The following is a 16,183-nucleotide window of genomic DNA, read 5'->3' as shown; positions in this document are numbered from 1 at the left end:
TGAATCTTCACTTAATGTCAGAATTAAGGTGTCAAGAAGCAAAGGTTATGCTACCCTGTCAAACCGTGCTTCCCTAATGAATATATAAGGTCTCGGTAAAACGCAGAATCAACCGGAGATCCGATTCAAACCTATACTTAATTACATAAGATAGCTAACGCTAACTAGCCGGAGTAAACAGAGCTGTAAGCTCTTTAGCTGATGAGTGTTGGCTCTGTTGCAGCTCGGCAGCCCGGCTTCAGCTCTGTCTGTAGGCGGTCGCAAGCCAAGGTGGGCGGGGCCATGAATCCAAATTTGTGGGTTGCCGTAGACACGGTGCTTTTCCTGATCAACTCGTATTTCTGAGGATTTTCTTTTACTAGCTACTGCAGACAATAGAGGCTGAGGAACAGTTTCATATGTAACATCCATATACAACTGAGAGAGACCTATAATATTTCACAAAGAACAAGAAAAAGTGGATTTTGGAGGATTTAACCCTTTAATTGTAAAAATACAGTTACATTTTCTTTTTACAAAATATTACAGAAAATCAAGATTGTGATAAAAAGTATTAAAAATAAAACAGCAAATGTATAACAGGAAAAAATTAACCCCACATCAACAAAAAACGTATAAAATGTATAAAATCTACTTTTTTACTATAATTAAAGATTAATGTTTCTCTGTGTGTGTGATAATGTGTTCATTCAGGGTTGTTAGTCTTGTAAAACATATTGTTACACACATATATACTTTGACATAAAACACACATTCGATATTGATATTGATATTGACAGAAAAATATAGAATTTAACTCAAATTTTGCTGTACATTTTTAGTGCAGTTCTTCATTAACCCATTCATATTCAATTTTTATACAAGATCTTTATTATTTTTTATGACAATAATGTTAAACATGGCTGTTCATTTGCAACAATTCTTACGGCGCAAACAATGTTTAAAAGTAAAAAAATACAATTATACAATTATACTGTCTTTTAGAAAATAAAACAATTATAAAACAATAAAACTCCAAACATATGTCAGAATATATGAAAAACCCAACCCAATATCAAAAAAATGTTTAATAATATGTTCTTAATAATGTGTTATATTAATATTAACACAAAAATATAGGATTTAACATAAATTTTGCTGTATTTTTTTGTGCAGTTCTGATGTATCAAACAAATATTGTATTTAAAACAATACTGATACAATGCAGCTATTCCTACAGTGCAAACAGTGTTCAAAAGTAAAATTCCAGCTACATTTTATTTTACAAAATATTACAGAAAAACAAGAAAATCAAGATTATGATAAAATTGTAAAAAAAATTGACAAAGATAAAATAACTACAATTTTATTAACCCTTTTAGACCATGCATCCATTGAAATCTACGTTGTGTGTTTTCTTCTTTCTTGTGTATTTTTGCACAAAATAGACATTTATCGGCCAATCAAACAGCATATTAAGCCCGCCCACTGCTCTGGAAAATACATATATTTTTTTCCTACCATATATTTAGTTTTTTTGCATAGCGATGATTTGTGAAATAAAATTAGTTATGTAAAAGTTATATAGAATAAACATAACAATGTTTAAAAAATCATTAATTAATTTATTAATTTATTATTTTAGTAATTAATTTACTAAATATATGTGAGTGCATTACAGACAGAAACAACATTTTCTTTTATCACTGGAACTTAATTCAGGTCTGAAAGGGTTAAACTCTACACACACACACACACTCTCTCTCTCCTCACTGTGCAAATACAAAGGGTATACTACATATTTAGATATTTAAAAAAACAATAAAAAAACTTTTTGATAGAAATAAATTGAGGCTACCTCATTAAAAATATATCACATATATTACACCCTGTGCAAAGCGCGTTGTGATGCTCATTGCTATTTTATACCAGGCCAGCAGCCTATTTTTTTAACTGGAAATGAGGTGTGTTTAGGTAAATGTCTGGTTTATTGCTATCTTGGAACTGGAAAAGACAGTTTATTTTAAATATTGTGCTTTAAATATGTGCAAAACAGCTGAGAATGCAAAGAACCTACATATTAGCATATATTTCATACCTTTATATTTTTGCAATATTAACAAATATATAAATTTTTCAAGTATAAGTATGAATATATTCACCTTACACCCTATCTATTGTAAGTGTTTGCACAAGCAGTAATATAAAATGCATTAAAACAGCAGAGCAGTACCATAAACTGAATGCTAAGCTAATGCCTGGCCCACACTACAGGATCTTTTAAAAAATTTAACCAAAGATTAAAATGCACATAAAAACCTTTTTACGAGCTTTTTGCGAGAGCAATTGAGAGTTTTTTGTTACTGTGAGAGCAAGTAAGTTACTCGCAAACTGTTACCTTGCGAAAACAGGTTTGAGTTTCTCGCAAACAGTAAAATTGCAAGAGAGTTAGTGGGAGTTTCTTGCAAACTATTACATTGTGAGAGCAGGTGGGATTTTTTTCACAAACTGTTACATCAACAGGGTAAGTAGGAGTATCTCGCAAACTTTTACATTGTGAGAGCAGGTGGTGGTTTCTCACATACTGTTACATTTCGAGAGCAGGTTGGATTTTTTCACAAACTGTTACATCAACAGGGTAAGTAGGAGTTTCTCGAAAACTTTTACATTGTGAGAGCAGGTGGGGGTTTCTCACATACTGTTACATTGCGAGAGCAGGTGGGATTTTTTCACAAACTGTTACATCAACAGGGTAAGTAGGAGTTTCTCGCAAACTGTTACATTGCGAGAGCAGGTGGTAGCATCTCTCAGAATGTTACATCAAGAGAGCAAGTAAGAGTTTTTCGCAAACTATTACATCAAGAGAGTAAGTGGTAATTTGTCACAATCTGTTACATCTCGAGAGTAAATGGGAGTTTCTCGCAAACTGTAACATCGCAAGAGCAGGTGGCAGCTTCTCGCAAACTGGTTGATTTTCTCGCAAACTGTTACATTGTGAGAGCAATTGACAGTTTTTTGCAAACTGTTACATTGTGAGGGCAATTGGCAGTTTTTCGCAAACTATTACATCAAGAGAGTAAGTGGTATTTTGCCACAACCTGTTACATCTTGAGAGTAAATGGGAGCTTCTCGCAAACTGTTACATTGCAAGAAAAACTGAGAGTATTTCGCAAACTGTTACATACCAGTGGAAATGGAAGTGGAAATTTCTGGAATTTTACTGTTGCATTGCGAGAGCTGGTGGGAGCATCTCGCAGAATGTTACATCAGGAGAGCAAGTAAGAGTTTTTTTGCAAACTGTTAAATTGCAAGACCAGGTTGATTTTCTCGCAAACCGTTACATTGTGAGAGCAGGTAGGAGTTTCATGCAAAGTGCTACATTGCAAAAGCAATTGACAGTTTTTCGCAAACTGTTACATCATGAGAGTAAGTGGTATTTTCTCTAGAGTAAATAGGAGTATTTTGCAATCTGTTATATGCAAAAAAAGCAAGTGGAAATTTCTCACAAACCGTTACATCGCGAGAGCAGGTGGCAGCTTCTCGCAAAGTAGTACGTTACAAGTGCAGGTGAGAGTTTTGCACAAACTGTTAGATTTCGAGAGCAGTTTGGAGGTTCTCAGATCATTTATGATTTTTGCGAGTGTTGGGAAGATCAAGTTGGCCTGAAAATTAATATCTTGTAACCCGATTAACCCAATTATTACATCAAGAGAGTAAGTGGTATTTTGCCACAACCTGTTACATCTCGAGAGTAAATGGGAGCTTCTCGTAAACTGTTACATTGCAAGAAAAACTGAGAGTATTTCGCAAACTGTTACATCCAAGAAAAGCAAGTGGAAATTTCTGGAATTTTACTGTTGCATTGCAAGAGCTGGTGGGAGCATCTCTCAGAATGTTTCATCAAGAGAGCAAGTAAGAGTTTTTTTGCAAACTGTTAAATTGCAAGACCAGGTTGATTTTCTTGCAAACTGTTACATTGCAAAAGCAATTGACAGTTTTTCACAAACTATTACATCATGAGAGTAAGTGGTATTTTCTCGAGAGTAAATAGGAGTATTTTGCAAACTGTTACATCCAAAAAAAGCAAGTGGAAATTTCTCACAAACTGTTACATTGCGAGAGCAGTTTGGAGGTTCTCTCACCATTTATGATTTTTGCGAGTGTCGGAAAGATCAAATTGGCTTGAAAATCGCCCGGATTATCTTGTAGTTTGAGGCATTCATACGGTACTAGGGCATTAAAAATGCGTTTGGTTAAGGTGCAGTCAGCCCTAGCGAAAGCTGAGAGTGGTGCTTGGAGGCTCCTCAGCAGTGGCCCGGTTCTGCTGGGTGCAGCATGGAGCTTTGGAACAGAAGGACAACCTTTTGACGAGTCCCCGGGCGCAGGTTTTGAACATCTGGCGAAGAGCCGAAGAGGAGAAGTAGAAGATGAAAGGGTCGAGACAGGCGTTGAAGGTACTGGTCAGCAGGGCGTACTCCCTCCAGCTGGGATTGTACCAACCGATGTATCCCACCAGATGGGAGATGCTGAAGGGTATGAAGCAGATGATGAAGACCACGAGGGTTACCAGGGCGAGTCCGATGGCTCTGAAGCGCTTCTTGGGGTTGATGGTGGGCATTCGAGAGAGGATGAGGATGAATTTGATGTAGCAGAAGCAGCAGATGATGAAAGGGGCACAGAAGAACACCAGGAACAGCTCCAGGCGAACCGGCAAAAGCACGTTGAGCTGTTCATGGCTGAAGTCCTCGTAGCAGATGTTCCTTGTGGACGGACCCTGGTGGGTGTTGTTGTGTTGATCCCAATACTGTGTGATGAAGATGATGCTACAGTGGGCCAAGGAAATCAATCCAAACATCACGCTGGCTATGACAGCGTTGCGAGGATGCTGCTTGAGCTTGTACTTGACGGGGAAGGCGACGCCGAGGTAGCGCTCCACGCTGATGGCCGTCAGGAGGAAGGTGCTGTTGTAGATGGCGGCGAAGAAGACGAAGATGGTCAGAGTGCAGAAGAAGTAGCTTCTGGTCCATTTCATGTTGGCCGCCTCCTCCATGCGGAAGGGCAGGAAGAAGAGGAAGATCAGGTCCGAGATGGTGAGGCTGAGCAGGAGCACGTCGATGGGTTTGGGGTTCTGTTTCACTTTTCGGACGAAGGTGTAGAGGGCCAGCAGGTTGGCAGGAAGGCCCGTGATCAGCGTTATGCCGTACACCACCAAGACCAGGTCACTCATCAGCCACGTCCACTGCATGGTGCCGAGTTTACTGACTGACCTGTAGAAACACAGAATGTGTTATTTTCATTTCGTAAAAGCATCTAATTGTCTCAATACCAGAAAATACCAAGTCTTGCATTGACTCGGGTATATCAGAATATATGTACCACAAATTCTGGCCCAAACGTCCAAGTTCTGCATGTGGCAATACCCCGGTTGCTGAGTATAATACATGAATCGCAGAGGAGCTGATGAGTTTAAGGTCATTCATGGATGAATTTGGGATGAGTTTTGGGTAAATCATGGATGAGTTTTGAATGAGTCAGAGGTGAGTTTGAGATGAGTTCAAGGAGTCCTGCACGGGTCCATTTTTTGAGACCCGCACCCACCCATATCCACAGAGTACAGCACTCACCCACCCGCGAACCCGTGGTTATTTCAAAGTTAAATCTGTACCCACCCGGACCCGTTAATATTCTACCCGTTACCCACCCGTGCCCGTGAAAAAATACACAAATCGAAAGTATTCCCATAGCGCACTTTATATTTGAATGCGCCTGTGAAAAAAACAACAATGTGGTGCCAATGAGGCTTCTATAGGAAATAAGTGCCAAGCCATTGGTAACATGAGACAAGTACGTCAGTATGACAAAGTAAAATCTTAATATCTATATATCTCAGGTTGCTGTGCAGAAACAGTAGCCTATGCCTATATCTAAAAGTAGCAATAGGCTAGAAAAAAGCCAGAACATTGAACAAATGCCATTATAACAACTAAATAAACTCATATAGGGGGTGTCTTAATATCTAGGCAATCTATCCTAGGTTACTCTGCAGGAAAAGTATATCATCCACAGTCCCAAGTTTGAGCTGCGTTCTGCGTTCTTGGATCACAAATCCAGTTCTTGGATCACAAATCCAAAAAAAATCCAGTCTCACTCGCAGCGCTGGATGCGGGGATTGAGAGGACACCGCGCAATTTTTGCCAGGTTGGGGAAATTATGTTGGTGTTCTTTCCACCACAACAGAACATCGAACGAATCGCCCTTAGGTGGCTTGAGTTGGATGTAGGCTGAAACTTCATCCTCGTTCGGCTCAGTCACATTAGCCTATGCTCATTACGTAGCAAATAAAAGGCTACTAAAAATGACCGCTTATCACGTGCTACCCGTGCTACCCACCCGTATTTAACTTACCCGCCCGCATACCCACCCATAAAATTTCAGTATTTGTAAAACCCACCCGTTTCAGCATCTATTTGCCAGTGTCCGTGGGTACCCGACCCCGTGCATGACACTGATTCAGGGATAAGTTTGGGATAAGCTAGGAGCTAGTTTGGGATGAGTCAGAGATGAGTTTGAGATGAGTTTGAGGTGATTAAGGGATAAGTTTGGGATGAGCTAGGAGCTAGTTTGGGATGAATCAGAGGTGAGTTTGAGATGAGTTTGAGGTGATTCAGGGATAAGTTTGGGATGAGCTAGGAGCTAGTTTGGGATGAGTCAGAGGTGAGTTTGAGATGAGTTTGAGGTGATTCAGGGATAAGTTTGGGATGAGCTAGGAGCTAGTTTGGGATGAGTCAGAGATGAGTTTGAGGTGATTAAGGGATAAGTTTGGGATGAGCTAGGAGCTAGTTTGGGATGAGTCAGAGATGAGTTTGAGGTGATTAAGGGATAAGTTTGGGATGAGCTAGGAGCTAGTTTGGGATGATTCAGAGATGACTTTGAGATGAGTTTTAGGTGATTAAGGGATAAGTTTGGGATGAGCTAGGAGCTAGTTTGGGATGAGTCAGAGGTGAGTTTGAGATGAGTTTGAGGTCATTCAGGGATAAGTTTGGGATGAGCTAGGAGCTAGTTTGGGATGAGTCAGAGATGAGTTTGAGATGAGTTTGAGGTGATTAAGGGATAAGTTTGGGATGAGCTAGGAGCTAGTTTGGGATGAGTCAGAGATGAGTTTGAGGTGAGTTTGAGGTGATTAAGGGATAAGTTTGGGATGAGCTAGGAGCTAGTTTGGGATGAGTCAGAGGTGAGTTTGAGATGAGTTTGAGGTGATTAAGGGATAAGTTTGGGATGAGCTAGGAGCTAGTTTGGGATGAGTCAGAGGTGAGTTTGGGATGAGTTTGAGGTGATTCAGGGATAAGTTTGGGATGAGCTAGGAGCTAGTTTGGGATGAGTCAGAGGTGAGTTTGAGGTGATTCAGGGATAAGTTTGGGATGAGCTAGGAGCTAGTTTGGGATGAGTCAGAGATGAGTTTGAGATGAGTTTGAGGTGATTCAGGGATAAGTTTGGGATGAGCTAGGAGCTAGTTTGGGATGAGTCAGAGATGAGTTTAAGATGAGTTTGAGGTGATACAGGGATACGTTTGGGATGAGCTAGGAGCTAGTTTGTGATGAGTCAGAGGTGAGTTTGAGATGAGTTTGAGGTGATTCAGGGATAAGTTTGGGATGAGCTAGGAGCTAGTTTGTGATGAGTCAGAGGTGAGTTTGAGATGAGTTTGAGGTGATTCAGGGATAAGTTTGGGATGAGCTAGGAGCTAGTTTGGGATGAGTCAGAGATGAGTTTGAGATGAGTTTGAGGTGATTCAGGGATAAGTTTGGGATGAGCTAGGAGCTAGTTTGGGATGAGTCAGAGATGAGTTTGAGGTGATTCAGGGATAAGTTTGGGATGAGCTAGGAGCTAGTTTGGGATGAGTCAGAGATGAGTTTGAGATGAGTTTGAGGTCATTCAGGGATAAGTTTGGGATGAGCTAGGAGCTAGTTTGGGATGAGTCAGAGATGAGTTTAAGATGAGTTTGAGGTGATTCAGGGATAAGTTTGGGATGAGCTAGGAGCTAGTTTGGGATGAGTCAGAGATGAGTTTGAGATGAGTTTGAGGTCATTCAGGGATAAGTTTGGGATGAGCTAGGAGCTAGTTTGGGATGAGTCAGAGATGAGTTTGAGATGAGTTTGAGGTGATTCAGGGATAGGTTTGGGATGAGCTAGGAGCTAGTTTGGGATGAGTCAGAGATGAGTTTGAGATGAGTTTGAGGTGATTCAGGGATAAGTTTGGGATGAGCTAGGAGCTATTTTGGGATGAGTCAGAGATGAGTTTAAGATGAGTTTGAGGTGATTCAGGGATAAGTTTGGGATGAGCTAGGAGCTAGTTTGGGATGAGTCAGAGATGAGTTTGAGATGAGTTTGAGGTGATTCAGGGATAAGTTTGGGATGAGCTAGGAGCTAGTTTGGGATGAGTCAGAGATGAGTTTGAGATGAGTTTGAGGTGATTCAGGGATAAGTTTGGGATGAGCTAGGAGCTAGTTTGGGATGAGTCAGAGGTGAGTTTGAGATGAGTTTGAGGTGATTCAGGGATAAGTTTGGGATGAGCTAGGAGCTAGTTTGGGATGAGTCAGAGATGAGTTTGAGATGAGTTTGAGGTGATTCAGGGATAGGTTTGGGATGAGCTAGGAGCTAGTTTGGGATGAGTCAGAGATGAGTTTGAGATGAGTTTGAGGTGATTCAGGGATAAGTTTGGGATGAGCTAGGAGCTAGTTTGGGATGAGTCAGAGATGAGTTTAAGATGAGTTTGAGGTGATTCAGGGATAAGTTTGGGATGAGCTAGGAGCTAGTTTGGGATGAGTCAGAGATGAGTTTGAGGTGATTCAGGGATAAGTTTGGGATGAGCTAGGAGCTAGTTTGGGATGAGTCAGAGATGAGTTTGAGATGAGTTTGAGGTGATTCAGGGATAAGTTTGGGATGAGCTAGGAGCTAGTTTGGGATGAGTCAGAGGTGAGTTTGAGATGAGTTTGAGGTGATTCAGGGATAAGGTTGGGATGAGCTAGGAGCTAGTTTGGGATGAGTCAGAGATGAGTTTGAGATGAGTTTGAGGTGATTCAGGGATAAGTTTGGGATGAGCTAGGAGCTAGTTTGGGATGAGTCAGAGATGAGTTTGAGATGAGTTTGAGGTGATTCAGGGATAGGTTTGGGATGAGCTAGGAGCTAGTTTGGGATGAGTCAGAGATGAGTTTGAGATGAGTTTGAGGTGATTCAGGGATAAGTTTGGGATGAGCTAGGAGCTATTTTGGGATGAGTCAGAGATGAGTTTAAGATGAGTTTGAGGTGATTCAGGGATAAGTTTGGGATGAGCTAGGAGCTAGTTTGGGATGAGTCAGAGATGAGTTTGAGATGAGTTTGAGGTGATTCAGGGATAAGTTTGGGATGAGCTAGGAGCTAGTTTGGGATGAGTCAGAGATGAGTTTGAGATGAGTTTGAGGTGATTCAGGGATAAGTTTGGGATGAGCTAGGAGCTAGTTTGGGATGAGTCAGAGGTGAGTTTGAGATGAGTTTGAGGTGATTCAGGGATAAGGTTGGGATGAGCTAGGAGCTAGTTTGGGATGAGTCAGAGATGAGTTTGAGGTGATTCAGGGATAGGTTTGGGATGAGCTAGGAGCTAGTTTGGGATGAGTCAGAGATGAGTTTGAGATGAGTTTGAGGTGATTCAGGGATAAGTTTGGGATGAGCTAGGAGCTAGTTTGGGATGAGTCAGAGATGAGTTTAAGATGAGTTTGAGGTGATTCAGGGATAAGTTTGGGATGAGCTAGGAGCTAGTTTGGGATGAGTCAGAGAAGAGTTTGAGGTGATTCAGGGATAAGTTTGGGATGAGCTAGGAGCTAGTTTGGGATGAGTCAGAGATGAGTTTGAGATGAGTTTGAGGTGATTCAGGGATAAGTTTGGGATGAGCTAGGAGCTAGTTTGGGATGAGTCAGAGGTGAGTTTGAGATGAGTTTGAGGTGATTCAGGGATAAGGTTGGGATGAGCTAGGAGCTAGTTTGGGATGAGTCAGAGATGAGTTTGAGATGAGTTTGAGGTGATTCAGGGATAAGTTTGGGATGAGCTAGGAGCTATTTTGGGATGAGTCAGAGATGAGTTTAAGATGAGTTTGAGGTGATTCAGGGATAAGTTTGGGATGAGCTAGGAGCTAGTTTGGGATGAGTCAGAGATGAGTTTGAGATGAGTTTGAGGTGATTCAGGGATAAGTTTGGGATGAGCTAGGAGCTAGTTTGGGATGAGTCAGAGATGAGTTTGAGATGAGTTTGAGGTGATTCAGGGATAGGTTTGGGATGAGCTAGGAGCTAGTTTGGGATGAGTCAGAGATGAGTTTGAGATGAGTTTGAGGTGATTCAGGGATAAGTTTGGGATGAGCTAGGAGCTATTTTGGGATGAGTCAGAGATGAGTTTAAGATGAGTTTGAGGTGATTCAGGGATAAGTTTGGGATGAGCTAGGAGCTAGTTTGGGATGAGTCAGAGATGAGTTTAAGATGAGTTTGAGGTGATTCAGGGATAAGTTTGGGATGAGCTAGGAGCTAGTTTGGGATGAGTCAGAGATGAGTTTGAGGTGATTCAGGGATAAGTTTGGGATGAGCTAGGAGCTAGTTTGGGATGAGTCAGAGATGAGTTTGAGATGAGTTTGAGGTGATTCAGGGATAAGGTTGGGATGAGCTAGGAGCTAGTTTGGGATGAGTCAGAGATTAGTTTGAGATGAGTGATTCGGGGATACGTTTGGGATGAGTTTGCGGTGAGTTTAGGGTGACTTTGGGATTAAGTTAGGAATAGGTTGCTGAGTATGATACAGAGTACAATATGGGAATCGGCCTGAACCCCATGTGCCAACAATGTGTTTCACAGTAGCAATTTGCAGAAATCGGTCCTAATTGCTTGTGACAACCCCCCAAGGGATAAGTTTGGGATGAACTAGTGGTGAGTTTGAGATTCATTTTGGATTATTTTAATGTGATTCAGGGGTGAGTTTAGGCTGAGTTTGAAGTGATTCAGGGATGAGTTTAAGGTTTATTTGGAAGGAATTGGGGGCGGGTTTGAGACGATTCAGAGATAAATTTGGGATGATTTAGAGATAGGTTTGTGATGAGTTTAAAGTGATTCTGGGATGAGTTTGAAATTAATTTGCGGCGAGTTTAAGATGATTCAGAGATAAGTTTGGAACGAGTTTGGAGTGATTAAGGGATTCATTTGGGATGAATTTGGGGCAAGATTGAGATGAGTCAGAGATAAGTTTGTGATGAGTATGAAGTGATTCAGAGATTAGTTTGGGCTGAGTTTGAGGTTATTCAGGGATAAGTTTGGGATTCATTTGGCATGAATTAAGGACGAGTTTGAGATGATTCAGGGATGAGTTTGAGATTAATTTGGGATGATTTAGAGATATAAGAATAAGGAGGGGTCCTAACTTTTGACTGGTACTGTATGTGTAAGATTTGCAGATGACCATATCAATATCCTCCCGAGACCCGGACTTTAACTTGGTGTGCATTTTTAATTTCTTCCATCTATTTAGGAGGACATAACAAGTATAAAATCTCGTTTTGTCTTTGTTTTTGCAAATATATATATATATATATATATATATATATCCTTGTCATTTGGGATCAGTCTGACCCAATTAGTCAAAAAACTGAATTTTAGCTTTGTACAGAAAGTAAAACACATAGTTTCAAATATGCAATTCTATGAGATCATTTTACCTGTCCCTTCAGTTTCTGTCTGGACTGGCTGTAGAAACTTTTGACTGGGATTCCCACCATCTTGTTTTCAATCACTTAACTATAATGTTGTCATGTGACCACTAGATAGTACAGACGGTGACTCCATATAAAGCTAAATGGTCAACCTTTTAAAAAATTAAGTATAATGGTGTAGAGAAGCAGAAATGTAATGTCCTCATATGAGGACGCCGGGTCTCAATAGGATATAGCATTAGATAAGTATTAATTAGACTGTCGTTTCTGGATTTACAGCATTAACTGAAGTGAAATCTGAGTTCAGACTGAAGTTTAAAGTGTGTTAGCCTCAACAGGAAGAGTTATGCACAGGAGTTCTTCTTTTATGGGGCTACATCAATTTCTTCTTCCACAAACTGAAGTAGAACTACAGTTTCATTTTATACAGGTTTTAAGATCAATGTATTTATATAACACTTAACCTTTAATTGAAGGTTTATACGGCTATGTGACATATGAATATATAAGAATGATACAGTATTAACTGATACAGTATTAACCTAAACAGTCGATTAGAAATGTTTATTTATGCACTTTTATACAGTGTAATGTGTAATATCAGCCATATATCATGATGTCAGCTTTATGTGACTTATTGTCAAAGTCAAAGTCAACGTGGTTTTTATTGTCATTTCAGCTATATACAGAGTACACAGTGAAACGAAACAACGTTCCTCCAGGGACCATGGTGCACATAAACACAGTATAGACAGAACAATAGTGCAACAGCACAAAAGTGCAGACAGACAATACAACACAATACAGACAAAGAATAATAAATAACAAGACAGTGTGCAAATTATGCAGTGTGCAAAAAGTGTGCAAAAAAGACCAGTGAGGTAGTAATTACCTCTATTACACAGTGTGCAATAGAGTCCAGTGAGGTAGTAGGGTTTTAATGCTTTCCATTTTCTGGGGTAAGTGGGGTAAGAGTGTGTGTGCATGTACAGAAAAACCATCAGTTCAGTCTCTGCAGTTGAGGGGTCTGATGGCTTGGGGGTAGAAGCTGTTGCAGAATCTGGTCGTGCTGGACCGGATGCTGCGGTACCTCCTTCCCGAAGGCAGGAGGGAGAACAGTTTGTGTGAGGGATGGGTGCGGTCATTCACAATGCTGGTTGCTTTGCGGATGCTGCGGGTGGTGTAGATGTCCGTGATGGAGGGGAGAGAGATGCCGATGATCCTCTCAGCTGTCCTCACAATACGCTGGAGGGTCTTGTGGTCAGAGACGGTGCAGGTCCCAAACCAGCCAGTGATGCAGCTGCTCAGGATGCTCTCAATGGTCCCTCTATAGAAGAGTGTGAGGATGGGTGGAGGGAGACGGGCCTTTCTCAGTTTCTCAGAGGAAGTAGAGACACTGCTGGGCTTTCTTGGCTGTAGAGCTGGTGTTCAGGGTCCAGGTGAGGTTATCTGCTAAGTGGACACCAAGGAACTTGGTGCTCTTAACAATCTCCACAGAGGACCCGTCGATGTTGAGTGGAGAGTGGGTGTGTTGTGCTCTCCTGAAGTCAACAACCATTTTCTTTGTCTTGTCCACATTCAGGTGAAGGTTGTTGACTGTACACCAGTCTGTCAGCCGCTGCACCTCCTCTCTGTATGCTGACTCGTCGCCTTTGGTGATGAGACCCAGCACGGTTGTATCATCGGCGAACTTGATAAAGCTGTTAGAACTGTGTTTTGCAGCACAGTCATGAGTCAGCAGGGTGAACAGCAGAGGACTCAGGACACTGCCCTGGGGGGCCCCCGTGTTCAGTGTGATGGTGCTGGAGGTGCTGCCCCCGAACCGGACTGACTGGGGTCTCCCCGTCAGAAAGTCCAGGATCCAGTTGCAGAGGGGGGTGTTGAGGCCGAGCGAGCTTAGCTTCCTGATGAGGTTCTGTGGGATGATGGTGTTGAATGCTGAACTGAAGTCTATAAACAGCATTCTGACGTAAGTGTCCTTCTTCTCCAGGTGGGTGAGGGAGAGATGAAGGGTGGTGGTGATGGCATCGTCCGTGGAGCGATTGGGACGATACGCAAACTGCAGGGGGTCCAGTGAAGAGGGCAGTCGTGTCTTGATGTTCCTCATGACTAGCCTCTCGAAGCACTTCATGATGATGGGTGTAAGTGCAACGGGACGGTAGTCATTGAGGCTGGACACTGTGGACTTCTTCGGCACGGGAACGATGGTGGTGGACTTGAGGTACCACCTCAGCAGCGCACGTACCTCAGCAGTCATCCAAGGCTTCTGGTTTGGGCGTGTAGTGATGGTCTTGGAGACAGTGACATCATCAATACACTTGCTGATGTAGCCAGTGACTGATGCTGCATACTCCTCCAAATCAACAGAATTGCCTTCAGTAGCAGCCTCCCTAAACATGTCCCATGCAGTGCACTCAAAACAGTCCTGAAGGGCAGAGATGGAGCCTGCCGGCCAGGTTTTCACCTGCTTCTGAACTGGTCTGGAGCGTCTGATGAGTGGTGTGTATGTTGGAGTCAGCCAAACACACATGTGGTCCGAGAAAGCGAGGTGGGGGCGGGGCTCCGCCCGGTACACGCTGGGGATGTTTGTGTAAACAAGATCCAGCACGCTCGCTTCTCGTTGCAAAGTCCACATGTTGTTGGAATTTAGGGAGCACTGACTTGAGATTTGCGTGGTTGAAATCTCCGGCGATAATAAACAGTCCGTCTGGGTGTTTGTTCTGCAGATCGCTGATAGACCGATCTCACACAGAGCCTCTTTAGCATTAGCACCAATATTAGCGCTGGGTGGGATGTAGACAGCAGCTATTAGCACGGCGGAGAACTCCCGTACTAAATAAAAAGGTCTGCACTTGACTATCAGGAACTCCACCAGCGGAGAGCAGTGTTTGGTGACAGTCACAGCGTTGTTACACCATTCCATGTTGATGTAAACACACACGCCTCCACCGCGGGTCTTCCCGGATAGAGCTGCGCTCCTATCCGCTCTGAACGCGGTTAGCCCGGCTAGCTGAATGGCGCTGTCCGGAATGTTGTCGTTCAGCCACGATGCCACAAAAACCAAAGCACAGCAGTCTCTGAACTCACGCTGGGTTGTTCGCTGGAGTCGGATGTAGTCCAGTTTATTGTCAAGGGAACAGACGTTTGCCAGAAAGAGCGATGGTATAGCCGGCCGGCTAGGACTAGCCTTTAGCCTCGCGCGGATCCCGGCTCTCTTTCCGCGCTTACGCTCGCACCGCTTGCGATGGCACTTCCGCTGGGCTCCGGCGTCAGGAAACACCGCGGGCTGGCGGCCTGGGTCTCTTAGCAGGCTAAGCTCAAGTAGCGTCTGCAGAACCTCGTCCAGTAGCATGTTTTCTGGCTGGTTTCTCCACTGTAGCAGGGTCTGGCGGTGGTAGAACATGTGCACGGGTGTTCCGATGCACATATTTGCAGGAAATAAACGGAAAAAAACGACAAATAGTAACACAAAAGCACCATTTAACAGACCCGGAGCGGCCGCTGCGTGTTAACGCGCCACCATCATATATTGCGGTTAGCATCTGGAGCAGTTATTACACTGTTAATGCCAATTTATTACCACATTTGCTATGTATTGTTATGTAGCCTCATTAATGCTTACTTTTGGTAAATGTTGCATTGCATGCCAAAAATTCCAAATTAACATGGACAAGAAGAGCATGAATCAGCTTATGGGAAACACAATCTAGATGTCCCTGGATTTGCAAAAGAATGTCAAATTATTGTAATTCTTTTACCAAAACAGGTCAAATTATTACTTTTTTTGGGTGAATTAAACTAAAACACAAAACAAATCTTGTAATAATACGGATTATCCTTACTGATGTTTAAAAACAGTTTCACTAATGTTTTGTTTAAAGAAATTTTCAAGAAAACGCCTGAGAAAATGTCTTTAAGCAAAACATCAGTTAAAATGTCTTTGAGCAAAACATCTGTAAAGATGTTGTTAAAACATCTATTTATTTTTAATCAAAACATCTGGGAAAACATATTTAAAGAAAATGTATGCGAGAACGTTTTTAAACAAAACATCTGAAAAAATGTCTTTAAACAAAACATCTGTAAAAATGTCTTTATACAAAACATTGGTGACAATGTCCTAAACAAAATATCTGTGAAAAATATTGTAAAACAAAACATCAGTAAAAATGTCTTTAAACAAAACATCTGTAACGATGTTGTTAAAACATCTAATTATTTTTTATCAAAACATCTGGAAAAACATATTTAAACAAAATGTATGCGAGAACGTTTTTAAACAAAACATCTGAGAAAATGTCTTTAAACAAATCATCAGTAAAAATGTCTTTGAACAAAACATCTGTGAAAATGTTTTAAAGCAAAACATCTGTAAAATGTTTTAAAACAAAACATCTGTAAAAGTCTCTTTGAACAAAACATCTGTGGAAATGTTTTAAAACAAAACATCTGTAAAAATGTCTTTGAACAAAACATCTGTGAAAATGTTTT

At 41.7% G+C, this 16,183-nt stretch overlaps 1 protein-coding gene across 1 annotated transcript; it reads right to left on the bottom strand.

Moving 5' to 3' along the window:
• Positions 1 to 565: 565 nt before the first annotated feature.
• Positions 566 to 5,246, bottom strand: LOC125784342 (free fatty acid receptor 2-like). The gene has a single exon (XM_049467651.1). The coding sequence runs from the start codon at positions 5,222 to 5,224 to the stop codon at positions 4,250 to 4,252; it is 975 nt and encodes a 324-aa protein (XP_049323608.1). The 5' UTR covers positions 5,225 to 5,246; the 3' UTR covers positions 566 to 4,249.
• Positions 5,247 to 16,183: the final 10,937 nt, after the last annotated feature.

Source organism: Astyanax mexicanus, chromosome 1 (genome assembly GCF_023375975.1).
Source record: "Astyanax mexicanus isolate ESR-SI-001 chromosome 1, AstMex3_surface, whole genome shotgun sequence".
Classification (NCBI taxonomy): Eukaryota; Metazoa; Chordata; class Actinopteri; order Characiformes; family Acestrorhamphidae; genus Astyanax; species Astyanax mexicanus.
Note: the sequence above shows the minus strand (reverse complement) of the source record. Positions and strands in the feature narration are given on the sequence as shown.